Genomic DNA, 26,729 nt, shown 5'->3' with positions numbered 1-26,729 from the left:
GGCAGTGGCAGGGGCACAGCACAGCCAACAGCAAGGAGGCAGGGAGGCGAGGCGGCCCCCAGAAGCAGCGGGCAGTTCTTGCGTGGGCTCTGAGGCGGTTGGGGAACTGGGACCAGGGCAAGGGCTGTCCAGGTGCTCCTGGTTTGGCCTCAGACGCCCTGATGGTTTCAAAACCCTACACGTGGACTCCCTTTACAGAAGGTGGATGTTACCAGCAAGGCCGTGACAGAAGTGTTGGCCAGAACCATCGAGTATCTGCAGCCCAACCCAGGTAGGGCACCAGCCAGCTGCAAGGGGTCTGCCCCCAGCTCCTCGGGTCTCTTGTCAGTCCAGAATCTTCTGGTTACCGGAGCATGAAGAAGCAGTGCGTGGGCCCACAGAACTGAAATGCCCAGGGCTAGGCAGGTTCAGGCATGGCTGGATCCAGGCATCCAAAGGATGTCTTCAGGGTCATGCGTTTCCTTTCTGCTTTATCTGTCAGCTCTCGCTTTTCACGGCAACCCTAGCCTTAAATTATCCTTAGAGCTAATGGTCCCAGCAGAAAAGGGCATCTTTTCCCCCCAGTCAACTCTTTGGACCAATTTGAATCAGGTGCCAGGCCCCAGCCACAAGCCTGTCTTTGGAGCATGAGGTGGGGTCTCCGAGGCTGAGAGGGAGGCAGGGACTTTTCCTGGAGAAAAATCCAAATGTTGGTTCCTGTAGTGAAAGGCAGAGGATGCAGGACAGGCAGCAAAAGCAGCTGTGTCCACCTGAGGCCTTCGCTGAGGACAGACTGGAGCTGGCAGAGGTGCAGGCACGCCCCTCACCTCCCGCCCCCGGTAGAGGTCTGCACTGGGGCACCTGTGCCTGTCCACACCTCTACCTGCCTACCCCGCTTCTCTGGGGGTCTCGAGGAGCTGGCCCCCTCTCCTGCCCACTGCCAGTACTCCTGCACGAGGACCAGAGCAGCGGGGGGACGTCTCTTCAGGAGGTTCTTCTCACGCTCTGGTTCCTCAGGCCGAGGGAGCACTTCAGAAATAAACAAGCACCCGGGCAGAGGGGGGCAGCTGGCAGTCTGGTGGCTCCTTGAGAGACCACACCCACCCGGCCCCGCCCTCTTCTAGCCTCGCGGGCCAAGCTGACGATGCTCAACACGGTGTCCAAGATCCGAGGGCAGGTGAAGAACCCTGGCTACCCGCAGTCGGAGGGCCTGCTGGGCGAGTGCATGATCCGCCATGGGAAGGAGCTGGGCGGCGAGTCCAACTTCGGTGAGGCCCTGGGGAGGCTGGAGGCGGGGGCGGGCCTGAGAGCTTGGGGCCAGAGTCTCTGCTGCCAGCAGGCTGGCACTTCCCCGTAGCTTGAGGATCTTCTCCAGGGTGGCTGGTCCCCTGGACGAGGGCTGCCTACAGCATCACGGCCATGCAAAAGCCACCCTCCCGGCCCACGGTGGACCTGGGTGCCTTCCAAGAGGTGGGAGGGCGGCTCGTGAACACCTGTCACCACCGGCCCCCGTGGTTCCTGGTCAGACTTAAGGGTCCCTTGTTTCGTTCTCTGTTTTGGTGTCCAGGTCCTTGGCCGTGGGGTGTGCCTCGGCCGCGCAGGCCAAGGCCTCCTGTGACGGCTTCCTCCGCCACCCCATCCTCTCCCCAGGCGATGCCCTGCTGGATGCCGGGGAGTCCATGAAGCGCCTGGCTGAGGTGAAGGACTCCCTGGACATAGAGGTAAAGCAGAACTTCATCGATCCCCTCCAGAACCTGTGCGACAAGGACCTGAAGGAGATCCAGGTATGCGGGGCCGCTCCAGGCCCACCCTCGCTCCTACCCCCTCCCCCCACACATACAGCCCAGGCCGGGTTTCCCAGCGGGAAGGGCTGCAGGGCATCAGGTGGCCCTCCCCGAGGTCCCAGGCACGCGGTGTGACCCTCGTCCCGGCCCCCAGCACCACCTGAAGAAGCTGGAGGGCCGCCGCCTGGACTTTGACTACAAGAAGAAGCGGCAGGGCAAGATCCCTGATGAGGAGCTGCGCCAGGCCATGGAGAAGTTTGAGGAGTCCAAGGAGGTGGCCGAGACCAGCATGCACAACCTCCTGGAGACTGACGTACGTGTGTAGGCCCTGAGCCCCTCCCCGCGTGCACCCACCACACCGGTCTGCCGGGGACCACTCTGAGGGAGCCCCTGAGACACGAGCCCAGCGGCGGTGCCCACTTCCCAGTGCCAGTGGGCAGCCTGTTCAGGGTGTGAAGGGAAGGAAGGGGGAACAGGAGGCCCACAGGAAGCCACTGGCCCACTGAGGCTTTGGGGTCTCCTCAGGCCCTTCACCCTCCTCCGGCTGCAGCTCAAGGGTCAGGCGGGGGCTGGGCCCACGTCTGGAACAATCTGGGAAGGCTTCCTGCAGGAGGCAGCCAGAGATGGGGGCCAGAAGGAGGGCAGCTCTTCAGCCCTGGCTGGTCCCTTGCAGATCGAGCAGGTGAGCCAGCTCTCCGCCCTGGTGGATGCCCAACTGGACTACCACCGGCAGGCTGTGCAGATCCTGGATGAGCTGGCTGACAAGCTCAAGCGAAGGTGGGCCTGGCCCCCTGGCCTTCCCCGCGGGAGCCCCGGCCCACCCTGCTGGCTGGGGGGCCCGGTGGCTGGGTGCTGCGGCTGCCAGGGCAGCCCTGGGGGACCCGTGGGCCGCCCCCGCCCCTGGACAACCCAGCCCCACTGTGACACGTTCCTTCCAGAGCAGCGGGGTTACTTCCTTTTCAGAAAGAATCCCAGGCTGCATGAGTCGGGGCGGGGGTCCCAGGAGGGAGCAGGACCTCATCATGCTCATCCTGGTCCCCAGAGGAGAGGCTTGGGATGTCCTGTGGGGAGAGGGTTTGGCCAGCCCTGCCCCTGGGGAGCCCCTTCCTCTCTTTCCCTGTCTCCAAGGGCCATCTTGCAGTCAGCAGCGTCCAGGGGCTAAGAAGGGAAGCCCCGGTGGGCGGTGGTTCCCTGGTGAGGGGTGGGTATCTGTTGGGCACCAGCTCCCCAGCCGCCACTGCCGAGGAGGCTTCTGGGTGCAGTAGGATCAGGCCTGTAGGCAGCCTTGGAGATATGCCTGGGGGCCCCCCTCTCGCCACCTCCCACGTGCATCCCGAGTCCCGAGGCAGCAGCATAAATAGCTGGGGTTGGAGGCGTTGTTCCCTGACCTCGACACGCGAGGGCTCAACAGGTGCCCTGCAGTCGCTCACAGGCGTCCTTCCACATGCAGGATGCGCGAAGCCTCTTCGCGCCCCAAGCGGGAGTATAAGCCCAAGCCCCGGGAGCCCTTGGACCTCGGAGAGCCTGAGCAGTCCAACGGGGGCTTCCCCTGTGCCACGGCCCCCAAGATCACAGGTAATGGAGGAGAGGGCACCACTCTGCCCCAGGCCTCTTCGGGGGAGCCCCTAGCCCACCACCCATCCAACCGCAGGGCCAGTTCTCTGCACAAGGAGCCCCAAGGATGGGCACCAGGCCCCACGCCAGCATTCTCAGCCCACCTCTGTTCTTTGTCTGCAAGCAGCTTCGTCATCTTTCCGATCTTCCGACAAGCCCACCCGGACCCCCAGCAGCAGGAGCATGCGTGAGTGTCCCCAAGGGGCCCAGGCCCTGCCCCGTGCCCCTGCCTCGGTTTATGATGCCGCCTGCTAATCTGTGCCCCAAGGGTCCTTCTCCACCCCTTCTCTGGTAGAAGTGGAGCTGGGCTTCCCTCTGTTCCAAGTGGTACCCTGAGAGCTGTGTGCTTCTGGTCACTATCACCCTGATGCCACTGGGTGTCCCCAGCTCCTCCCAGGAGCGTTTTGGTGACGACTCACAGAGCCCTTTTCCCTCCCCTTGTCACTTGGCTCCTCCTGATAGCAGTGGGGGCCACAGGGGGGAGAGCGGCTCTCCTTGGGGGAAAGCAAGGAGCAGTGAGTAGGCAGGACAAAGGGGTGGGGGGGAGGGGAGAGGAGGCGACATCCCCCTGCGCCCCCACAGGGGCAGGTGACAGCCTGGACCTCCCCCTGCCCCCAGCGCCCCTGGACCAGCCGAGCTGCAAGGCCCTGTACGACTTTGAGCCTGAGAACGATGGGGAGCTGGGCTTCCATGAGGGCGACATCATCACGCTGACCAATCAGATCGACGAGAACTGGTATGAGGGCATGCTCCACGGCCAGTCTGGCTTCTTCCCCCTCAGCTACGTGGAGGTGCTGGTGCCGCTGCCCCAGTGACCGCGTCTCCATGGTGTGTCGGCCCGCCGCCCCTCCATCCAGATCTCTGCATTCCACGGGCCCCCGCAGCTGGGCAGTGCTCACAGCCTGCGGGGCGGCCCACTCTGGGCCTGATCCAGCCCCAGGGCAGCGGGGCCCCTGTTTACACTAGTGCTCACCCCCGGTGGTGGGGGCTCCCTTCCCCACTCCACGTGGCCGTCTTGGGGGCTGGGCAGTGTTCCTCCTTCCTGCTGCTCACAACTCTGCCCCCCCAGCTCCGCCCGCCCCGCCCCAGGAGGCTCACACTAAGGTGCTCTTAGAAACACTAACTGCTCCCACCCCTCCAGGGACTGGTAACTCAAGGTGGGCCCCCCTTCTCTCTCTCCTCTCTTCTCTCTCTCACTCACACACACACACACGCATACGCATCCTCTCCCACCTCCATCCAGCCCTGCCCGGAGACCTGCCCTTAACGGGATAGGACTGAACATCGGTGTGATGGGGTGGTCTGGGCGAGACCCGTTTGAGACTCGCCACCCTGCTTTTAAATTCCCCCCGGACACTACCAGCCCCCTCCAGAGCTCCCTAGGCCCCTGAGTGCCTACAGATGCCACCTTCCTGGAAGGGTTTCACCCCTTTCTTCTGGCTGGGGACTTGGGGAAAGACGAGCCTGGGCTTCTCAGGAGCCAGGGCCCCTAAAGACAGGCCATCTCCCCCCTGCAGGGCACTAAGCCCCAAACACCCGGGCCCACCACCGCATCCCAAGCCAAGCACATGGAGCATCTCTGGCACAAGCTGCCAGCGTGCACGTGCGTGTACACACACACACACACACACACACACACATGACCACGGGAGCCCAGCCTACACACATACATGCGACCACGGGAGCCCAGCCTCCACTATGTGGAAGGTCAAGCACAAAGGCTTTGTTAAGTGAATGTTCCCAGACCCCTGGCTGCTGGGACCCTTGGGGGAGTCACGGGCACCACCCTGGTGAGCCAGCCACCATACCCTCTTTGGACAGTGGCCCAGGCCGTCTCCTCCAGACCAAGGTAGGCAGCTGCCCAGACCAGCAGGGCCCCAGCCCTGCACCCACTTCCCCTCTTGCCTAATCCAAAACTTGGCTAAACAGGGGACCCCGGGCCTGGTTCACATTCCCCTCCTCTGGTGACCCGGTAAAGCCCCCAAGGACACCAGGCCCTCCCTGCTCCTCCAAGAGGCCCCTGGTCACCAGTACCTGGAGGAGAGACAGCCATCCCAGCCTAGGGCAGATCAAAATGTAATCCTGATTTTTTTTTAAAAAGTATTAAATGTCTCTTTCTACAGTCTCTTGCCTGGTTGTGGTGCAGGGTGGGCCCTCTCGAAGGGGTCTCCAGCCAGGGTGGGGCCCACATGAGCACCAGCCCACAGAGAGCCTGGGAGGGACGGCTGTCATCCGCCCAGTCGCCAGCACGGCCCCTCCCCATAGCTACGGCTGCATGGACAGCAACCCCTCCTGAATCCGTGAGACACATGCCTAGGCTGTTTCTCCTTTATTATCTGAGCCCCTGCCGTCACACACCTCAGTCACACAGGAACGAAGCAGCACAAAGGCCCTGGGCCCACTCCCCTCACGCAGAGCCTCGGGGAGCCGCATCTGACCAAAGGCTTCCCTGGTCCTTGGAGGCTGGTGCTCTCAGCTCCCCTGCCTGAGGACGCTGTAAACCTGCTCCAGCACGTGGCACAGGCCCTGGTCCTTGGGCGTCCTGCTGGCCAGGGAGATCTGAAATAAGGAGGCCTGATGCCTCAGGGCTGCAGCCTGCCAGGGGGCTCTCCTAACCCAAGCACGCAGCCGTGTCCCTGAAGCCACACCTCGAGGCCTGGGGACGTCGTCCTTTGGGGGTGAGGTTCCTCCACACTTCCCAAATCCTGCTCTTACACGCGCCCCCCTCGTGTGCCGAGGCCACCCCACCCACCTAGCACCAGTCTGGGAGGTAACCAGTGGCAGCTTTAAGCCCTGGTCACTGTTAAGTGTGAACAAAACAAGCAAACGTGTGAAGCTATTTCTCTGCAAAGCGGAGTGGGTAGTGTCTTCTGAGAACGACTCTAAGGCAGGAAATATGCGGAGCCCCTGCCGACACGTCCCGTTTACCAGCGGTAGGACCAGCGGGCTAGACAAACCCACTCCCAGCACCAGCCGCTCTGCTCGGTTCAGCTTTGCTGCTGCTTAAGATTCAGAACCCCTCCTGCACCTCCATGGGCGCCCCGGGAGAAGCAGGGCCCAGAGCAGCGTCTCCAGCTGGGACGTCCCAGGGGTGATGAGGTCTACGGGGCTTTTGCATTTTCATCTGCATGTCGATGGTGATGTCCACCAGCGTCACCACCTCCATGTGATAAAACACGGCTTTTCTTTGGTAGCATTCATTTCTGACTGAAGTATTTTTGTATAGGCCCAGGTAAGAACTCACTTCTCTTCAAGCTGCCCACGAATATATTCAGTGGGGGGGGGGGGGGTCCCCGGGGCTCCCAGAGATCTTTATAAAAGGAGGGGTTTGCACAGGACTCAGCATGAGTCTTACCTTGAGCTTGTCGAGGTAGGTGTGCTCCTGGTTCCAAGGCTCCTGGAACCTGACGAGGTCAGGGGCGCCCTTGTAGAACTCTACCAGCAGCATCTAAGGAACGGTGGGGCAGGTGAGCCCCTGCGACCGCACTTCCCGGGCCAGGCACTCAGGATACATTAGCGAGTGGGACAGACACTGCTGCCACCCCTCGGGGGGCCTCTAGTCTAATGCAGTGTGGCATGTAGACGTTACCCAGGTCCTGAAGAAATTAGGGGCTTGGCAGGAGGGCCCCCTGGAGGGGGAGACAACTTCTGCAGAAGCAGCAGGCACACTGAATGTGATTCTTTATACCTGCCCCGGTCCTGACATGGCTCCACGGTGTAGCCTTAGCCAGAGCAGTAACATCAGTGAAGTCACAGGTGTGACGAACTAGCTCCGTTTGTTTACGTGCCTGCTCGCTATTCGTCCGAGTAACACCTGAGGTTCTCACGTGTCCCCACTTGGAGAATCCCTGGCAGCTGCGGAGGCCCAAGGTGGGAACGTCCCTAGCATGTTCCAGAACAGCCAGGAGGGCGAGGGGGGAGAGGTAGGAGGGGCTGAGGCAAGGATCTGGGACTTGATCCTAAGAGCCCGTGATTTTCAGGAGCAGAAGAGGAGCCTGACTGGGCCCTGATGTGGCCCGTTCAGCCAGCGCTTCCCAAGTCCTACAGTGTCATGTCCATCCAGCTGGGCGCCCTCATCTCCCACCTGCTCCTCCCAGGGCACCCACCCCACCCCCACCCACCTCACGCGGCAGTGGACTCACCATCTCATGAAGGATGTCATTAGTCAGGAAGCCATCCTGGACGTAGGCCATTTCCACGTCCATGGGGATGCCATAGTCACTGGGCCTTTGCTGGCAGAGACACATGGCAGTCACCACTAGCTACCCCCAACCCGGCCCCCCTCCAAGATGGCAGAGCACAGCAGGAAGTGCCCAGGGCTGGGAGTCAGAGAATTGATACTGCAGGCCTGGCTCCGCACTCAGATCAGATCCAGAGCCGCGCGAGACCTTAAAGGAACCCAGCAATGCGACCAGGGAGGCAGGGTGGCACCCACCCCACCACACACACAGGAGTGGCCATGGCTCCGGAATTCCTTTCTAAAGCTGATTTCTGACCCCGAGATGGACTTGGGGAATGAAACCAGACAGGGCTCAGGAAGGAGGCTACCTTGGTGCAAAAGCAGCATGCTACAGGCAGAGCACCCACCTTTTCAACAGTCCTCACACCCACAGCCTCAGAACAATGATTATGTTCCCATTTCACAGATGAGAGCAGACCCCAGCTCCCCAGATGAGCCCGGAACCAGAGTACTGGCTTCCTGCAGCTAACAAGGCCTCCTGACCCCTCCCACACCCACACAGGGCCCCGCCCATGCCTCCCAGCCCTAGGCCTCCCCCCAGCAGCCCCGCCTACCTCAGGGGGCGGCATCACCCAGAAGGGCGAGATCTTGGACTCTGGGCCCGGGTTACCAGAGTAGTAAGGGGCTGGGGGAGGAGAGAGAGAGAAGGGGCTGGGCATGGAGGCGCGGTGGCCCTCTGGGGCCCCACGCCCGCCCCTTCCCGGGACTCACAGCAGAGCAGGGCGAGGCAGGGCTGGAAGCCATTGCTGGAGCCCTGCAGCCGCAGCTGGTAGTCCATCTGTGCGTCGATGTCCTGCAGCGACGGCAGGGCCGGGCTGTACGGGTGGCTATGGTACCAGCCTACCAGGGACAGGCCCCGCAGGAGCAGGCTCTGGTAAATCTGGGGGCAGAGACGCACGGGGCCGGGGGCTGTAGCAGCCCTAGTGCGCTCACGTGCCTGGCACCCATCCAGCCCCACGCGGCCAGCATTTAATGAGCGCCTGCTGTGTACCAGGCCTGAGGGCACAGCAGTGACGCAGACACACCCTGCTCCACCCTCAGCTAGTCCAGTGGGGGGGTGGGGGACAGTCAACAAATAACGTTAAAAAGTTGCTGCTACATTCCCTGGCGGTCCAGTGGTTAGGACTCCACGCTTTCACTGCCCGGGGCCTGGTGTTCAATCCCTGGTCGGGGAACTAAGATCCCGCAAGCCAAGTGGTGCGACCTCCCCCAAAAAAACAAAGATGCTCCTCACATAAATCTAAGATAAAAGGTTATTTTGCTCACTGCTGTATCCTCAGCTCAAGGAACAATTCCCGGCACATAGTAGGCGCTCAATCAATAGTTAAATCAAGAGATAGGGTAAAGAGAAAGGAAGAAGTGGGCGGAGAAACATGTGCGCGCCCAATCCACACGCATTCTGTGCCCTGTGACAAGGTGAGTGTGGAGCGCAGGCGCGTACTAAGCACCCTATGAAAACATTAAGGACGGCAGCTAATACTTATCGGGCCTTTACCAGGTGCCAGACAGGCTCAGAGGGGAAGGGGCCGGCGGCGGCGTCTGTACAGAAGGAAGTATGAGGGTGGGGGTCACAGGTGAGGGGACCGGAGGTCACACACACCCATTTGCACCCTTGCTGAGTGGCGACACGGTGCTAGGCGCCAAGACGCGGTAGCCAGGACAGCTGTGTCCACGCCAGCCCTCCCCAGAACGCCGAGTCACCGTGCGCCCCCTCACCTCCTCTTCCATGGCGGCCGCGGTATCCGCGTCCCCCAGCCGGCTCCGACAGGGGAAGGCTCTCAGCACCGTGAGCACTGCACGGAGGCGGGAGAAGGCATGGACATCGACCCCAGCCCCAAACACCCCCCTGCCCACAGGCCCCAAATACCCACTCTGACTGTTGATGTCCCAGCGGCCGCCCAGGTACCCCACGACCTGGCTGCGGGTCAGGTGGCTGTGGAAGTCCTGGGGAGGGGAGGGACAATGGAAGACCCGCTCAGACTGCGCACCGCCGCCCCAAGGCCGTCCTGAGGGCCAGGGCCCTTGCGTTGTGACGGGGTCAGCCCACCCACCTCCTTCTTCATTCAGACATTGATTGAGTGCCTACTGTTCACCGGTAGTGAACAGAGCAGACAAGGTCTCTGCTCTCATGGAGCCGACCTTCCAGGGATCCTCTGGTGGGGGGTGGGGTGGGGGGACACCCCCTGCCCAGGCCTGAGAGCCCCTGACCCCTAAGGGGCAAAGTAGGAGCTGGGCACACACCAGCAGGAACAGCACGTTGCTAGAGATGGCCACGTTGAACGGCTGGAACTTGTTGATAGCTGCGAAGGATGTTACTTCCACCAGGGTGTGCGGGTTCCTGAAGGAGCCAGGAGGGTTCCACAGCCTCAGGAACCCCCAGGCCCTTTCCTCACCCCCACGCTGGCTCCCCAGCTGCCCACATCCAGCTCGGACCTGAGGCCTTGTCTCCACCCTACCCCTGCCTTTGTTCCCCATACACCGGCAAGAGCTCACACCGATGGGGGTGAGGGTCCCGGCAGGCATGGGGTATATCTGACCTGGCAGAGTCTCGACTACCCAGCATGCAGTAGCGCACAGGCACCCGGATCTTGTTTTCCACCCTTTTCCCTGGGGGCGTGGCCTCTGCGGGGTTGGGGGGTAAGAGAAAAAAAAAAAGGCAGCGTCAGTTCCTTCCCCAGCCAGAAACTGGAAAATGAAGACCAGGCAGCCGGAGAAAGAAAAAAACAAAAAACAAAAAAAACCACTCCAGGGGCAGCCTTAAAAATCAGGCAGGTGGACTGGGAAATCAGGCGGCAGGTTAACAAATCAGGCAGAAGAGATTTAAAAACTCAGATGAAGGGCTCAGGAAGTCAGGTGAGGACCAGGCAACGGGTCAAAGAAATCAGGCGGCAGGGCTAGAAATCAGGCAACAGGGCAAAGAAATCCTACGGGGGAGCAAGGAAATCAGGCGGCATGGTGAAGAAATCCGGCAGCAGATAAAGAAACTGGGCAGTGGGACCAAGAAATGTAGTATTAGAGCTTAAAGAAGTCAGGCAGTGAGAGTGAAATTAGGCAACGGGGGCTGGGAAGTCAGCCAGGCATCTTGGGGGCTCTAAGGAAAAGAAAGGCCAGACTTGCCCCCAGCCTCCTCCCCCACCTGAGTTCCGTCGGCCTCCTGCCCTTCCTCCTCCCCTCCTCCCCCCACCTCTCACCAGGGTGGACAGGCTCCGAGGGGCCCTTCACCGGTGGTCTCCGACTCTTGTCCTCCGCTGAGGCTCCTGTCAGAACCTCCTCCTCCTCTTCCTCCATCATTAGCTCCTCCTCCTCTCCTTCGCTGGCCGGGCTCTGGCGGGGTCGGGGTTGGGGGGACAGCGACGGGACTTTCAGCTGGCTGCTCCCTACCCTCCCGGCAAGTTCCACAGAGACCTCTGGCTGGCCTGAGCCTTCGGTTCCTGTCGTTGCCCCAGGTGCCCACTAGAGGGAGGGAGTGAGCAGAAACAATCTAGGCTGTGGACTAGCCTCGCAAGTTCGAATCCCGCCTCTGCCTATTACAAACAGACTTCGGGCTCTAGTCTCCTCATCTGTTAAACGGCACAATGACCTCCAGCCCCACAGGCGTGGCGTAAGGGTGAAATGAGAATGCGTGCAAAGCATTTAGCATATGCCCTGTTGCTCCATTCATCCAGCAAGCAAGCCAGCACTTTGCATGGATTATTTTACCAGATTCTCTCAATAACCTCTCCCCCTGCTCTCTCAAGAAACCTTGCCGAGGTGACCTCTCTGTGTCCAAACACAATGGTCACATCTCAGTCTCTGTCCCCCTGCCCCCCTCTTGGCAGCGTCTGCCCGGGTCTGTTCCTCTCCTCCCAGAAACTCCTCAGGGAGCCCCCCACTCACCTGGCTTCCCTCCCACCTCTCCTGGACCCCATTATTCTCCCCCATCTCACTCGCTGGCCCAGGGCTGGGTCCTCGGGCCTCTTTCCTTCCCCACCCACATCCCTCCTGGGTGGCCTCCAACCCCATCTGCCCCCTGAACAACTGCCCACAGTCCTGACTCCAGCCTGGGGCTCTCCTGAGCTCCTGACTTGGGGTCCAGCTGCTCCTTGACATCTCCTCGTGGGGGGTTCACACTCAACATGGCCACCCTGCCCCAACCATCCCCCCAAACCTGCTCCTCCCCACATCTCTGATGAGGGCAATCCTGTCTACCCACTTGCTCAGAACAAAACATCTCCTAACACCAACATCAGATCCATCAGCACATCCCATCAGATCCACTTGCAGAATTAACCAGAACTTGCCCACTTCCTCCCCCTTCAATGGCTGTCCTGGTCCACCCCATCATCAGCCACCTGGATCTGTACAATCACCTGCACCCCGATTCCCCGGCTCCTACTCTCACGCCCTGGCCCCAGTCTGTCCTCCCTACACCCTACAGCAGCCAGCAGAGGGCGGCCGTGAGCACCTGAGTCAGGTCCCGCCCCCTCCTCTGCCCACAGACCTCCAGGGCTCCCACCTCCCTCAGGGTAAAAGCCCAAGTCCACCCCGCAGCCCATGATGTCCTGCACGACTTGCCCCTGTCCTCCCCCCGCCGGCCCTGGTCCTCACCTCCTCCCTCTCTGCCCCTTGCTCACTCTGCTCCAGACACACTGGAGCCTCACTGTTCCTCAAAAACACCAGCCACAGTCTAGCCTCAAGGCCTTTGCATGTGCTGTTTTCCAGAAAGCCTTATGGCTCCCTCCCTCCCCTCCTTCAGTTCACTGATCAAATGTCACCCTCTCAGTGAGGCCTTCCCTGACCACCCTAACCCTCCCACCACTCCCATCCCCTGTCCCTGCTTACTTCTGCCAACGTACAGTAAGGTGGACTTATTTGTTTCTCTCTCCATGAAGGCAGAGATTTTTTCTCATTTTGATCTGTTTTATCTCCAGCACCTAGAAGAGGGCCTGGCACACAGGTGGCATTTACTAAATACTTGCTGAATGAATAGCCCTATGGCATGCTGTGAAAGTTAGTTTTAAAAGTCAACTTGGCTAGGATATAGTACCCAGTTATTTAATCAAACACTAGTCGAGGTGTTGCTTTGAAGGCATTGGGTAGATGCGGTTCACATCTACAATAAGGTGACTTTCAATAAAGAAGATTACCCTTGATAATGTCAGTAGGCCTCATCCAATCAGTTTAAAGGCCTTAAGAGCAAAAACTAAGGTTTCCTGGAAAACAAGGAATTCTACCTCAAGACTGCAGCATCAACTCTTGCCTGAGTTTCCAGCCTGCCAGTGGCCCTAAAGATTTGCCAACCAGGTGTGTGTGTGTAATACACCTGGGTACCGTTGTCATCTCTATTTTACATATGAAAAAGACTAGGAACCCAGAGAGGGTCCTTGGCCAAGTTCAACCCAGCTGGTGAACATTCAAAGAATATCTATTACTATCATGGCATTCAAGACCCTCCCAGATCTGGTCCCTGCTGATGTCTCCAGCCCCTTCAGCTACCAAGGCATCTGAATGTCCAGCTGCATCAGCTAATAATGGTTCCCTAAGCAGCATGTGTTGCTTCATGCCTACAAGGCTTTGCATATGCTATCCCTTCCTCTGGAAAACTCTTCCATTCACCTTTCTCTGACCAACTCCTGTTCATCCTTCAAGGCCCCAGCTCCAACATCCTCTCTCTGGGTACTCCTTATCCAACAGTGAGTCAGGGAGGCTGAAGGACGCACCTCATCGGCGGCAGCTGCAGGTATATGGAGCTGGTTTCGCCGGAGCCAGGCAGCCTTGTACTTGTCCAGCTTCTGGCCCTTGTACTTGACAGAGGCCCAGCCACAGCCAGACTTCTTGGCTGGGTTCACCAGCTTCTTGCAATGGGTGGCCCAGGCGCTGGGTGAGTTGAACACCTGGCCCGTTTCCTGCCACACAATCCTCCCATCGGGCTGCAGGTCTCCCACGAACTTCTTCCCCTGCAGTGACAGTGGGCTGGCTAGGCCCAAGAGCTGGTACCCATCAAGACCCCTCCTCTGGGAAGTCCTCCCTGACCCCATGCCGCTTCCCAGGGTTTGGTAACCACTTCCTGCTTCCTTCCAGGAAGGCTTCCAGCTTAGGTACCATCCCGATCAGCCTGGACTGGAACTGTCCAGTTATATGACTGTACCCCCTCCCTTCACTGGACTGTGAGCCCCAAAGGGCAGGAACAGGGTCTGTCTTGATCTCTGCTGTGTCCCTAACACCCAACACAGCCTGGCACACAGCAGGTGTTCAATTCACAAATTGCTCCCACTCACAAAGAGCACAACAACAGTAACAATAATAGTAATAATAGCAAACACTTATAAAAAGCACTTACTGTGTAGCAGGCATACTGCTGAGCACTGTATTCATTGAATCCTCACGCAACCCCATGGGAGGAAAGAAAATCCCATTCTACAGATGGGAAAACTGGTATACGGAGAGGTTGAATGAGGTCACACAGTCAGGAAGGCACTAGTGTCCTCTCTGAGTGGAGTATTTGGTAAACAATGTTCTCCCGCCCAGAAGGGCTCGTGCTGGGTCAGGATGCTCCGTACCTCAGTTTCCCCTCCCCACACCGGGGCTCGGCCTGCGGCAAGAAAGCACACTGGACTCCGGTTTCCCCTTTTGCACCAGCTAGGATGGGATGCGGCTAGGGGGTGCTCACCAGATAGTAGATGGACAACACCCCGGCGCCGGGCTCCAGCAGCGCGTCTTTGAGGAGCACCCGCAGCGTGACCGCGCGCCTGGTGAGCGCGCCCCCCGGGCCACCGCAGCTCCCTGGCCCGGCCCCGCCGCCACCGCCGCCGCCTCCGCCGCCGCTGCGCGCGCCACCCGATGCCCCCGGCCGCTCAGAGTCCTCGGCCTCCGCCTCGTCCTCGTCCGGCGCCTCCTCGCCCGCGCCGCCCGCGGGGGACAGCGGCTCTGGAGCTGCGGGCAGCAACAGGCTGCAGCGGGGCCTCGCACCCCGAGCTGGTCCAGCCACCCCACCCAGCGCCTTGCCGGCCCCCCGCCAGGCCCGCCGTACCTGCCATGGCCGCTCAGCCACACGCCCAGCGCGCCTCTGGTGCTTTCTTCCCGGCACGTGACGCGGCTCTGCCCCGAGCGGGAAGCGCCCCAGCCATTGGCCGCCGCCGGTGGGCGGGTCAGCAGGAGCGAGCGGGGAAAGTCAGGCCTCCGGCTTGCACACGCTGGAGAAAGAGGCGGCGGCTCAATCCTCCGGGACCATTCGGAAAACTGAGGCCTGAGGCCACCTTCCATGGGAGGGGGCTGGTAGCCGAGAGTTCAGGGTACCATTGGGGAAACTAAGGCCGGGGACTTACGGTTTCGGAGAACCAATGACTCCACCCGAGGCCATAGCCTACAGGATTGAGGCCTGGGGCTGGGGGACAAGGGTGGCTCAGCCCACTACGTCGACCGAGGAAATTGAGGTCCGCGGCCACTCCTATTGAGGGACACACAGGCCTCGGCTGTTGGGACCGAGGAGACACTGAGGTCCGGGAGAATGAGCCACACTGCCCTGGGGCTACGGGATAGAATGGGGAAGCAGCCCCGCGCCGCCGCGACTGTAGATCGCCCAAGCCGGGCGGCAGTCTCTAAAGGGTTAACTTCCACCCTTCCCGGCGGCCCTCGACTGATTCCATGATTGGATCACAGCAGAGCCAGCCAACCAATTAAAACTGGGTCATTTCATCTTCAGCCAATAGACGGTAGAGGCTGGATTCCTTCCAGCCAATCAGTGTTAAACTGCTCCTCCTCTAGCAGTCAGCAGGAGACTCCGGCCTCACGCATCCAATCAGTTGTAGGGTCTTGTCCTCAGCTAGCCAATCAGCTCGCGGGTCAAAGCTGGCTCGTGGCCTCCACCCCCCACCCAACGCTAGCGCTTCGTGGGCTGAGCCCAGCTAGTGCGCCGCACTGCTGCAGCCCTTTCTTTTCTCGGTGGCCGCCGTCCCGGGACCTCCGCTCCGAGGTGCAGGGCCACCTCCCAGCGCTGGGACTCACCAGCCCCTCGCAGGGCTTAAAGCCCGGGGTGGGGGCTCCGTTAAGCTGCAGGGCACCTTTGGCTGGGCTCAGCCGCATATGGGTGTACCCGACCCGGGTTTGGAAAAGGGGACAGGCTGTTAGGGGCGGGGGTGTCCAGCCAGGATGATCTGGAATCAGACTGGACCTGGCTCCAAATCCTGCGGCACCACTTCCCAGCTCTGTGACTTTGACCAAGTGTCTCCACCTCCCTGTTGCCTCCTGGGGATAATAATTCCTACTTCAGAGTTGTTAAAGACCAGGGCTTGACAAAGAGTAAGAGCTAGGCAATGTGAATGATTATTATTACTCATGATGAAATAAAAGTTGTATTTTAAGGCAGGACAAGAAAAAGTAAACAAAATTCTCTGTTTGTTTGGACCTCCTTCCTCCCTCTCTCCCCAATCTGCATTACACATTAACCAGTGATCCTCAAACATGGGAAGATGGGAATGCCTACTCAACAGTAAATGTAACTTCTTAAAAGAATAGTGTTCTTTCCCAGCTCTGTAGGGGATCAGGATGATTTGCTCCTCCTTTTTTTTTTTTTTTTTTTGCGGTACGCGGGCCTCTCACTGTTGTGGTCTCTCCCGTTGCGGAGCACAGGCTGCGGACGCGCAGGCTCCGCGGCCATGGCCCACGGGCCCAGCCGCTCCGCGGCATGTGGGATCTTCCCGGACCGGGGCACGAACCCGTGTCCCCTGCATCGGCAGGCGGACTCTCAACCACTGCGCCACCAGAGAAGCCCGCTCCTCCCTTTTTACGGGCTTACCTGGACTATCTATCCTTGGTGAACTTTATGTAGAATATCAGTATCATTTCGATGTATGATCCTTTGTCTCAAGGCGGTCCAGTGGTTAAGACTCCATGCTTCCACCGCAGAGAGGGCGCGTTCGCACCCTGGTTGGGGAACTAAAGATCCCGCATGCCCCGTGGTGCAGCGTAAATAAACAAACAAACAAACAAATAAATATATGTATATATATGTGTATATGTGTATATAAATATATGTATAAATATATGTATATGTGCCTTCAGCTTCTAACAGGCAGAACAGCTCTCAGCACTTTCTGAGAATCTGCTTCCTCTGTTATAATCCTCCGTTTGGCTCAAATAAAATTCCCTTTTTTCTTCTTCTTAACTTGATAGTTAAATTTCATTGACACTCACTTTGTGTCCAGTCCAAACCTCCTTTTGGAGTCATCTCACCACCCACCCAGGAGCTAGCCATCAACTATGCATCCCCCAGCCCCTTAGACTCAGCAGAGCTCAAACTGGCCCGTTTATTCCCACATAACCTTGCCTACTTTCTCTTTGGCTCTCTTATAAAACCCAGGGCTGGATCTCGAGCCTCTCCCATCTGGATCATTTCCTAGGGACTCAGGCCTCCACACTCACCCACACCCTGTCCATCTCTCACCCTGGCTGGCCCCAGAGAGATCTTTATAAAATACAACTATGACCACCTCCCTCCCCATTGCCTTTGATAAATAAAATTAAAACTAACTGCTGTGTGGACTTCCCTGGTGGTGCAGCGGTTAAGAATCCGCCGGCCAGTGCAGGGGGCATAGGTCCGAGCCCTGAGCCTAGAAGATCCCACATGCCGCGGAGCAACTAGGTCCGTGTGCCACGACTACTGAGTCTGCGCTCTGGAGCCCACAAGGCATAACTACTGAGCCTGTGCTCCTAGAGCCCGTGCTCTGAAACAAGAGAAGCCACCTCAATGAGAAGCCCGGGCACAGAAAGGAAGAGTAGCCCCTGCTCGCCGCAAGTAGAGAAAGCCTGTGCGCAGCAACAAAGACCCAACGCAGCCAAAAGTAAATAAATAAATATATATTTTTTAAAAAAAACAAAAAAACCTAACTGCTGTGACCTTATTAACCATTTACAGCACCCCTATATGGCAGATAGTATAATCAACATTACCAGACAGTTCAGCAGATGAAGAGGTTGCCCAGACTACACAGTTCTTGAGCAGATTCCAAAGGCTATTCTTTGCTATGCGTATAAAGTCCAGGCAGCCTTATAACTACGAAAGAAATTGAATTTGTAATTTTAAAAGTCCCCAGAAAGGAACTAGGTATCTTCAAGATTCATAAATTCATTAGCTACACGTTAATTTCTGTAGCAGACCTGGCAAGTATTTGAGGTCAAAACCTTATGTGTTTTAAAAAAATGTTTTTTACCCTATGTGTTTAAAAAAATATTTTTTACCATGCTAATAAAAGTATTCATTTGCTTGGGAGAAAAAAAAAAAAGTCCCAAAAAAGAAATCTCCAGGCCCAGATGGAGAATTCTATGAAGGTTCAAAGACAAATTAATACCATTTTACATATTCTCTTCCAGAAAATTGAAGAGGGAATATTTCCCAATTCATTTTTTTTAAAGATCTTTTTGATGTGGACTATTTTTAAAGTCTTTATTGAATTTGTTACAATATTGCTTCAGTTTTATGTTTTGTTTTTTTGGCCGCGAGGCATATGGGATCTTAGCTCCCTGACCAAGGATCGAACCTGCATCCCCTGCATTAGAGGGCAAAGTCTTAACCACTGGACCACCGGGGAAGTCTCCCCAAGTCATTTTATGAAGGTAGCATCTCCCTGACACCAAAACCAGATAAGAAGAGTACAAAGAAAACTACAGGATATACCTCATGAATCCAAACACAAAAATCCTTACCAAAATATTAATAAATAGAATTCAGTGACACATAAAAAGATTATATACATCATGACCAAGTGAAGTTTATTCCAGGGGTGCAAGGCTGGTTCAGTATGCCAAATTCAGTCAGTGTTTTCCACCATATTTAAGAGACTGTGGTGGGTGGAATAATGGTTCCCTGAAGGTGTCCATGTCTGAATCCCCAGAGCCTGTGAATATTTAGGTTACATGGCAAAGGGGATTTAAGGTTGCAGATGGAAGTTCAGTTGCTAATCAGCTGACTTTAAAATAAAGAGATGGTCCTGGGACTTCCCTGGTGGTCCAGTGGGTAGGGCTCCACACTCCCAATGCAGGGGGCCCGGGGTTCAATCCCTGGTCAGGGAACTGTATCCCGCATGCATGCCGCAACTAAGAAGCCCGCCCGCCACAACAAAAGATTCCACGTGCCGCAACTGAGACCTGGCGCAGCCTAAATTAATTAATTTTTAAAAAATAAAAATAAAATAAAGAGATGATCCTGGACTATCTGCTGAGCCCAATGTAATAACAGGGGTCCTTAAAAATGGAAGAGAGTTAGGAAGAGATAACTATGGAAGAAATTCAGAGTGATATGATGTGAGGTTCCTACCCACAGTTGCTGGTTTTGTGGATGGAGGAAGGAATGAGGAAAGCTTCTAGAAGCTGGAAGAGGCAAGGAAACAGATTCATTCTTTGAGACTTCAGAAAGGAAAACAGCCCTGCCAACACCCTGATTTTAGCTTTGTGAGATCCACGTAGGACTCCTAACCTACAGAGCTGTAAGATAATACATTTGTGTTGTTTTAAGCCTTTAAATTTGTGATAATTTATTATATCGACCACAGAAAACTAACACACAAGCTAAAGAAGAAACATCATAAGAACGTATCCATTCATGCAGAAAAAGCATTTGACAGAATTCAACACCCACTCATAATAAAAACTCTCAGCAAACTAGGAACAGAGGGGAAACTACCTCAACTTGGAGAAGCACGTCTACAAAACTTCAGTTAACATTGTGCTTAATGGTGAAAGACGGAACACTTTTTTTTCTTTTGCCACGCCACGTGGCACGTGGGATCTTAGTTCCCCGACCAGGGACTGAACCCGTGCCCTCTGCAGTGGAAGCATGGAGTCTGAACCACTGGACTGCCAGGGAAATCCCACTTTTCCCCTTAAGACTGGGAACAAGGCAAAGATGTCCACCCTCTCCACTCTTATTCAACAGAGTCCTGGAAGTGCTAGCCAGCACAATAAGACAAGAAAAGGAAGTAAAAGGCATACAGATTGGAAAGGTGGAAGAAATGAAACTAACCCTATTTGCAGACAACATGATGGCCTGTGTACAAAATCACAAGAAATCTACCAAAAACGCCCCTTGAACTAAGAAGTGGGTTAGTTCAGCAAGGTTATAGGATAAGAGATCAGCACACAAAAATCAATGGCATGTCTGTATGCTAGCAATGAACATGAAAACTGGAACTAAAAGTACAATGGTGTTTATAATTACAAAGAAAGAAAGAAAGAAAGGAAGGAAGGAAGGAAGGAAGGAAGGAAGGAAGGAAGGAAGGAAGGAAGGAAGGAAGGAAGGAAGGAAGGGAAGGAAGGAAGGAAGGAAGGAAGGAAAGAAAGAAAGAAAGAAAGAAAGAAAGAAAGAAAGAAAGAAAGAAAGAAAGAAAGAAAGAAAGAAAGAAAAAGAAAGAAAGAAAGAAAAAGAGAGAGAAGGAGGGAGGGAGGAAGGAAGGAAGGAAGAGAAAGACCATGTCTGTGGGTTGGAAGACTCAACACAGGACATAAAAGATGTCAAGTCTCCCTCAACTGATATACAGGTTTAGTGCTATTCCTGTCAAAATCCCTGCAAGATTTTTGGTAGATACAAACAAGATTGTTCTAACGTCCAGGCGGCCTAATGGGCTTCCTGGACATCGTACCACTCTCTGGTCTCATCACCTCACCACTCTGGCACCAGACTCCGTTCTCTCCCTTCCAGGCCTTTGCTTAGGCAGGTCCCCCTCCTGATGCCCTGGCACTGACAGCTCCCAGCAGCTCTCTCCTCTGTTCCCTTACTCCAGCCAGGCCTCCCTGACCTCTTTTGGGCACCAGAGAGGAGGGGATTTCCCTAAGATCTCGGGACCTGCCCAGGCCCAGCCCCCATCCAGCCCTGGCAGGGGAGGGAGCTCCGGAGCTGACAGAAGAGAGGAAATTCCCCTGGAACCTGTTTCTCTGCTTCCTGGCTCAGCTGGGGCACCCACTGGAGGGAGAGGCCAGGCCAAAGACCCGGCCCGCCATGGCCTTGGCCCTGAGGCCACCCTGGGTTCCCAAGCCCAAGAGGAGCCTGCCCTCACACTACCACGAAAGCTTCCTGGAGAAGAAGGGACCCCGAGACCGGGTAAGATGGGCCAGGGAGCTGGCGCTGCTGGGCGGCCTAGGCAGGTGCAGCACCTCTCTGAGCCTAGACCTCCGCAACCGGCCCAGGATAATGTGGTGGGTGCTGGGTGGGGCAGGGCATGGACTGGGGGCTGGGAAAGGTTACGTCCCTCTGTCTGTCTGTCTCTGTCTCTCTCTGTGTCTCTGATTCTGACCTGAGCTCTTTCTCTTTCTCTGTATTTCTCCCTGCCTGGCTCCATCTCTCTCTGTCTTGGTCTCTTTATGTCTCTCTCGGATACAAACAGGATCAGCGACTTTACTCCAGGAAATGGGGAGTCTTCTGATTCCCACACCTCCCCCTCCCCGGCCCTGAGCTAACTCTGTGAACTTCAGATCCAGGGGTCAAAGTCAGTACAGATTGTGAGGAGGGACAGTGAGAATTAATGGAGGCTACGTCCCACAGAACCAGATACTGGCCAGGGGCCCAATGTGTGTGTGTGTGTGTGTGTGTGTGTGTGTGTCCTCAGAATAAAGCCCAGCCTGGTTCCCACTAAGGCCCATCCCCCTCCTCATCTGCATACTCATCTACCAGGACGCAAACCAACCAGGCTTTTCTCTGCCTTTGCCCTGGGCAGTTTCCTCCTTCCGTCCTTCGGCCTCCACACATCCAAATCCTCCCCAGCCTAGAAAGCATCCAGAGGCAGGAGATCTCAGGGGTTAAGAAAGAGCACGAGGGCCCCAGAGGATGAGACCCAAGTTCACATCCCTGCTCCGCGCGGTCCTGACTCCCACGCCGTGTACGAGTGACTCTGCATCTTTGTGCCTCGGTTTTCTCTATTATAAAATGGAGAGAAAAAAAAAAAAAAAGGACTCCCTTGGTCGTTCAATGGTCAAGATCCCACACTTCCGCTGTAGGGGGCGCAGGTTCTATCCCTGGCTGGGGCAATAAGATCCCACAGGCCACACCGTGAGGCCAAAAACATAAAATTAAAATTAAAACGAAAAAAATAAAATGGGTTGACAAGGCCATAGGCATGGTTACAGAAGAGGGATATCTCTTTTTTTTTTTTTTTAATTTATTTTTGGCTGCTTTGGGTCTTCGTTGCTGCGCGTGGGCTTTCTCTAGTTGCGGGAAGTGGGGGCTACTCTTTGTTGCGGTGTGTGGGCTTCTCATTGCAGTGGCTTCTCTTGTTGTGGAGCACGGGCTCTATGCGCAGCGGGCTTCAGTAGTTGTGGCACACGGGCTCAGTAGTTGTGGCTTGTGGGCTAAGAGCGCAGGCTCAGTAGTTGTGGCACACGCGCTTAGTTGCTCCATGGCATGTGGGATCTTCCCGGACCAGGGCTCAAACCCGTGTCCCCTGCATTGGCAGGCAGATTCTTAACCACTGCACCACCAGGGAAGTCCCAAGGGATAACTCTTAACATGCCAAGGATCTGACTCAGCGCTTTGCATGTATTAATTCACCCAATTCTCATAGCAGTCTCTGAGGCAGGTACCTTTTTTTTTTTTTTTTTGGCCATGCCAAGAGGCATGTGGGATCTTAGTTCCTGGACCAGGGATCGAATCTGTGCCCGCTGCAGTGGAAGCCCGGAGTCTTAAACCACTGGACTGCCAGGGAAGTCCCAGGCAGGCACCATTATTATTGACATTTTATAGGTGGGGAAACTGAGGCAGAGATAGCTTGAACAATGTGCAATGGATGGCACATAGCTGGTGCATGACAAAGTAGGTCTGACCATGTGAGTTTAATCACTTACTGCTGTATTCCCAGTGCCTGGCACATAGTAGGTCTTCAGTAAATGTAAAATGTATATATGTAGTATGTACCTATGGATGGACAGATGGGTGACTGGGTGGAGGGACAGATAGGTGAATGGATGGATACATAGAGCTATACTTCGGAGACACTGCAGGTTTGGTTCCAGACCACCACGATAAAGCAAATATATATTATTTATTTATGTATGTATTTACGTATTTATGTATGTATGTATGTATTTATTTTGGCTGCTGCCAGGTCTTAGTTGCAGCATGTGGGATCCTCAGCTGCGGCAGGCGGGCTTCTCAGGTGCAGCATGCAAACTCTTAGTTGTGGCATGCAGGACCTAGTTCCCCATCCAAGGATTGAACCCAGGTCCCCTGCAATGGGAGCACCGAGTCCCACCACTAGACCACCAGGGAAGTCCCACAATAAAGCGAATATTGCAATCAAGTGAGTCATATGAATTTTTTGGCTTCCCAGTGCCTATAAAATTTATGTTTACACTAGACTATACTCTATTAAGTGTGAAATAGCATTCTATCTTAAAAAAACAATGTACGTACCTTAATTTTAAAATAACGCTGTTGGAAAAATGGCGCCGAAAGACTTCTTCAAAGCAGGGTAGCCAGAAATCTTCAATTTGTAAAAAAGAAAACAACAGAATATCTGTGAAGTGCAATAAAATGAGGTATGCTTGTAGACAGGTGGATGGATGTGTGGGTGAGTACATAAGTTGATAAAAAGGATGAATGGATGGATGTGCGGCTGGATGAATGGATGGGTAGGCAGATAGATGAATTGATAGGTGGATTGATGGATGCTTGATCGCTGTCAGTATAAGAGCTACCTTCATTATCATTATGGACTAATTAAAGTACCTCCTGTTTCAGGAAGTCTTCCCAGATTTCCCAGTTGGAGGGCTTCTCTCCTCCTCTGTGATCTCTTGGTCCAGGATCTATCCCTCCCTGAGGGTGCTAATTTCTCTTCTTTGGAGGATTTAAGTATCTATGCTTTCTCTATCTTTCTAAAACATCATTATTTTATTTTATTTGGCCGCACCATGCAGCTTGCGGGATCTTAGTCCCCACCCCCACCCCTCACCCCCAGGGATGGAACCTGTGCCCCCTGCAGTGAAAGCACGGAGTCCTAACCACTGGACCTCCAGGGAATTCCCGAAACATCATCTATTTAGAAAAAGAAGCCATGCCCCATTTATTATTTTGCCTGCAACAGAGCTGAGCGCAGAGTAGGTGCTCAGGGAATATTTGGTGAAAAACAAATTCTAGAATCTTATAATCTGATTTGTATCAGCCCCTTCGGCCTCCAGAGAGCTAGGACATTTGGAATTCAGAATCCTGAGGGGGAAATCCTGAATCTGCAGACCTTCTAGTGTCCAGAGCCTTGTGAAATTCTGACTGTAGACTGAGCACCTAGCCCAGTGCCTGGCACCTAGGAGATGTTAATATTTACAGGGTGGATAAGGGGACAGGGGGTTATATGTATGTATGGGTGAATGGGAGGGTGGAAGGATGGGAGGGTGGAACAAATGGATGAGTGGGTGGATGCATGGAAAACCATAAAGTGAGTTAGCACAAATTACTCCTAAAGCTCCCACCCCTGTAGGTTCCGTTTGGTCCTTTCTGAGAGTAACAGATCCCCAGAAGCCGGGCCATGGATGAGGAGGGCCTCCCCTAGAAGGCAACACTTGTTCACAGACCCAAAGCAGGTGATGAATGAAACTACCTAAAGATCTGGGAGAAGAGTGTTCAGGCAGAGAGAACAGCCAGTGCAAACGTCCTGAGGTAGACTATGATGGAGGTACCCAGCCTCGCCACCTCACCTCATTCTCTTTCTCCAACTCTGGTCCACAGGATTACAAGAAGTTCTGGGCAGGCCTCCAGGGCCTGACTCTCTATTTCTACAATAGCAATCGGGACTCCCAGGTAAGGATGGAAATGAAGGCTCAAGAATTGGTCCACCTTGACCCCAGGGACCAAGCAGAGGACATGGATGGTATGTTGGTATGTCTAAGACAGGGGGCCTGAGGGGCCACAGGCCTTGTGCTCAGACCCTGTCTACTGTGCTCCCAGCATATGGAGAAGCTAGACCTAGGAACGTTTGTGAAGCTCACAGATGAAGCTCCCTGGGGGAGCTCCCATGACCGTGGCACCCACTTCTGCTTGGTCCTGCGGAACCAGGAGATCAAGTTCAAGGTAGGTGTCTTAAGGTGGGGCTCGTAGGAGACCCTTCCTTCTTGTCACACCCACCATTAACACATAGTAGCATGGAGTCACAAAAAGTTTACCACTGGGCTGGTGACACTGGGCAAGCCACTTAACCTCTCTGGGCCTCAGTTTCCTCAACTGAAAAGTGGGATAATATATGTAAAGTGCCCAGAACAAGATCTGATCCACAAAGACCACTGCCATCATCCAATCTCTCAGCTAACATTACTGAGCACCTACTGTGTACCAGACACTCTTCTAGTGTCAAGGCAGTGACTAAGACAATTAAAAATCCCTGTGCTTAGAACATTCGCTAACACCATACCCAAAAATAAACTCAAAATAGATTAAAGACCTAAATTTAAGACCGGATACTGTAAAACTCCTAGAGGAAAACATACGCAGAACACTCTTTGACATAAATTGCAGCAATATCTTTTTGGATCCACCTCCTAGAGTAATGGAAACAAAAATAAACAAATGGGACCTAATTAAACTTAAAAGATTTTGCACAGCAAAGGAAACCATAAACAAAATAAAAAGACAACCTACAGAATAAGAGAAAATATTTGCAAACGATGTGGCTGACAAGGGATTAATCTCCAAAATATACAAACAGCTCATACAGCTCAATATCAAAAAAAAAAAAAAAAATACAACCGAATCAAAAAGTGGCAGAAGATCTAAACAGACCTTCCTCCAAATAAGACATACAGATGGCCAAGAGGCACATGATAAGATGCTCAACATCACTAATTATTAGAGAAAAGGAAATCAAAACTACAGTGAGGCACCACCTCACACCAGAAAGAACGGCCATCATCAAAAAGTCTACAAATAATAAATGCTGGAGAGGGTGTGGAGAAAAGGGAACCCTCCTAACACTGTTGGTGGGAATGTAAATTGGTGCAGTCACTATGGAGAACAGTATGGAGGTTCCTTAAACAACTAAAAATAGAGCTACCATATGATCCTGCAATCCCACTCCTGGGCATATATCGGGAGAAAACAATAATTTGAAAAGATATATGCACCCCAATGTTCACTGCAGCACTATTTACAATAGCCAAGACATGGAAGCAACAGACATGTCCACTGACAGATGAATGGATAAAGAAGATGTGAGAGATATATATATATATATATATATATATATATATATATATATATATATATATATATATATAAAGCCCCTGTGGCTGGAGCAGAGTGAAAGAGGGGAGAGAGGGAGGGAATGAGGGTTGCGGGGGTGGGGGGAAGGGGCAGGTTGTACAGGGCCTGTGGGTGACCAGGAGGACCTGGGCTTCTACCCTGAGGGAGGTAGGAGTCAAGGGAGGGTTTCAAGCATAGGAGATACATGATCTGACTTATGTTTTTTTTAAATGTTGATGTAATAACATTAAAGAATAACAGTACCCCACATTACTAAGAACTTATATTCAGACATCATTCTAAATTAACCTGTTCAAGCTCATTTAATCTTCAAAACAGCCCTTGGACACAGGGTCTCTTATTCCTCACTCCCATTTCACAGATGACTAGACCGAGGCTCATCGACACAAAATCTTTTTCTTTCCCTCCCTAGGTAGAGAGTCTGGAGTCTCGGGAGATGTGGAAAGGCTTCATCCTGATGGTGGTGGAGGTAAGAGTGGTCGTCCTCGGCCCCTCTCTCCCCCATTCCCCACTAGGCCTGCTCGGAAATCCTCTTTTTAATTTCCAACCTTCATTCCCCAAACAAACCTCTCCAGTATAGCAAACTGGTCACTAACTGGCGGCCTATGAGCCAGATGTAGCCCATAAACGTCTTTTGTTTTGCCAGCAAAGAGCTATAAATTTAAGTCAGCTGCTATCACTTAAAAACCAGGAGTGTTAGTAAACATTCCTGATTTCTAGGTTACTCATTTGTTCCCAGTCTGCCTCCTGCAGGCCGTTGAGTTTGAGACCCCACATGCTAGCATTTGCTCTGTCCTCCTCATCACCGAAGTCCTCTCTATGCCCTCTTTGCCCCTGAGGTGTCAGGTGGCTCTGGAGCCCCCAGACCTGGGTTCCCATCCTGGCTGTATCCGCACTCTGGCCT

The 26,729-nt window shown here is 54.5% G+C and overlaps 3 protein-coding genes across 10 annotated transcripts in view; 2 read left to right on the top strand and 1 right to left on the bottom strand.

Moving 5' to 3' along the window:
- The window catches only part of SH3GL1 (SH3 domain containing GRB2 like 1, endophilin A2), a 32,222-nt gene extending 26,723 nt beyond the window's left edge, over window positions 1-5,499 (top strand). For both annotated transcript variants that reach the window (XM_060007483.1, XM_060007484.1), the window contains 8 exons: window positions 199-271; window positions 1,104-1,247; window positions 1,630-1,763; window positions 1,918-2,076; window positions 2,437-2,540; window positions 3,214-3,338; window positions 3,505-3,564; window positions 3,996-5,499. In XM_060007483.1, the coding sequence (XP_059863466.1) occupies window positions 199-271; window positions 1,104-1,247; window positions 1,630-1,763; window positions 1,918-2,076; window positions 2,437-2,540; window positions 3,214-3,338; window positions 3,505-3,564; window positions 3,996-4,192 (996 nt within the window). In that variant the 3' untranslated portion in view covers window positions 4,193-5,499. The remainder of the gene's footprint in view (window positions 1-198; window positions 272-1,103; window positions 1,248-1,629; window positions 1,764-1,917; window positions 2,077-2,436; window positions 2,541-3,213; window positions 3,339-3,504; window positions 3,565-3,995) is intronic.
- A 181-nt stretch (window positions 5,500-5,680) lies between these two features.
- Window positions 5,681-16,498, bottom strand: MPND (MPN domain containing). Of its 3 annotated transcripts, none has more exons than XM_060007482.1 (13): window positions 16,391-16,498; window positions 14,627-14,789; window positions 14,267-14,529; window positions 13,317-13,553; window positions 10,809-11,070; window positions 10,155-10,239; window positions 9,859-9,955; window positions 9,334-9,561; window positions 8,329-8,497; window positions 8,172-8,242; window positions 7,520-7,609; window positions 6,733-6,825; window positions 5,681-5,936 (listed from the first exon to the last, which is right to left on the bottom strand). In XM_060007482.1, exons 2-13 carry the CDS (start codon window positions 14,631-14,633, stop codon window positions 5,850-5,852), a joined length of 1,689 nt encoding a protein of 562 aa, XP_059863465.1. In that variant the 5' UTR covers window positions 14,634-14,789; window positions 16,391-16,498; the 3' UTR covers window positions 5,681-5,849. The 3 variants fall into 3 exon arrangements, with proteins under 3 accessions (XP_059863465.1, XP_059863463.1, XP_059863464.1); XM_060007480.1 differs by lacking the exon at window positions 16,391-16,498 and having other exon boundaries at window positions 9,334-9,410; window positions 9,489-9,561; window positions 10,809-10,941; window positions 14,267-14,546; window positions 14,627-15,159; XM_060007481.1 differs by lacking the exon at window positions 16,391-16,498 and adding an exon at window positions 14,922-15,159.
- A 3,995-nt stretch (window positions 16,499-20,493) lies between these two features.
- The window catches only part of STAP2 (signal transducing adaptor family member 2), a 15,781-nt gene continuing 9,545 nt past the window's right edge, over window positions 20,494-26,729 (top strand). For all 5 annotated transcript variants that reach the window (XM_060007476.1, XM_060007478.1, XM_060007475.1 and 2 more), the window contains exons 1-4: window positions 20,494-20,686; window positions 24,299-24,370; window positions 24,518-24,644; window positions 26,242-26,294. In XM_060007476.1, the coding sequence (XP_059863459.1) occupies window positions 20,585-20,686; window positions 24,299-24,370; window positions 24,518-24,644; window positions 26,242-26,294 (354 nt within the window). In that variant the 5' untranslated portion in view covers window positions 20,494-20,584. The remainder of the gene's footprint in view (window positions 20,687-24,298; window positions 24,371-24,517; window positions 24,645-26,241; window positions 26,295-26,729) is intronic.

Source organism: Delphinus delphis, chromosome 3 (genome assembly GCF_949987515.2).
Source record: "Delphinus delphis chromosome 3, mDelDel1.2, whole genome shotgun sequence".
NCBI lineage: Eukaryota > Metazoa > Chordata > Mammalia > Artiodactyla > Delphinidae > Delphinus > Delphinus delphis.
Note: the sequence above shows the minus strand (reverse complement) of the source record. Positions and strands in the feature narration are given on the sequence as shown.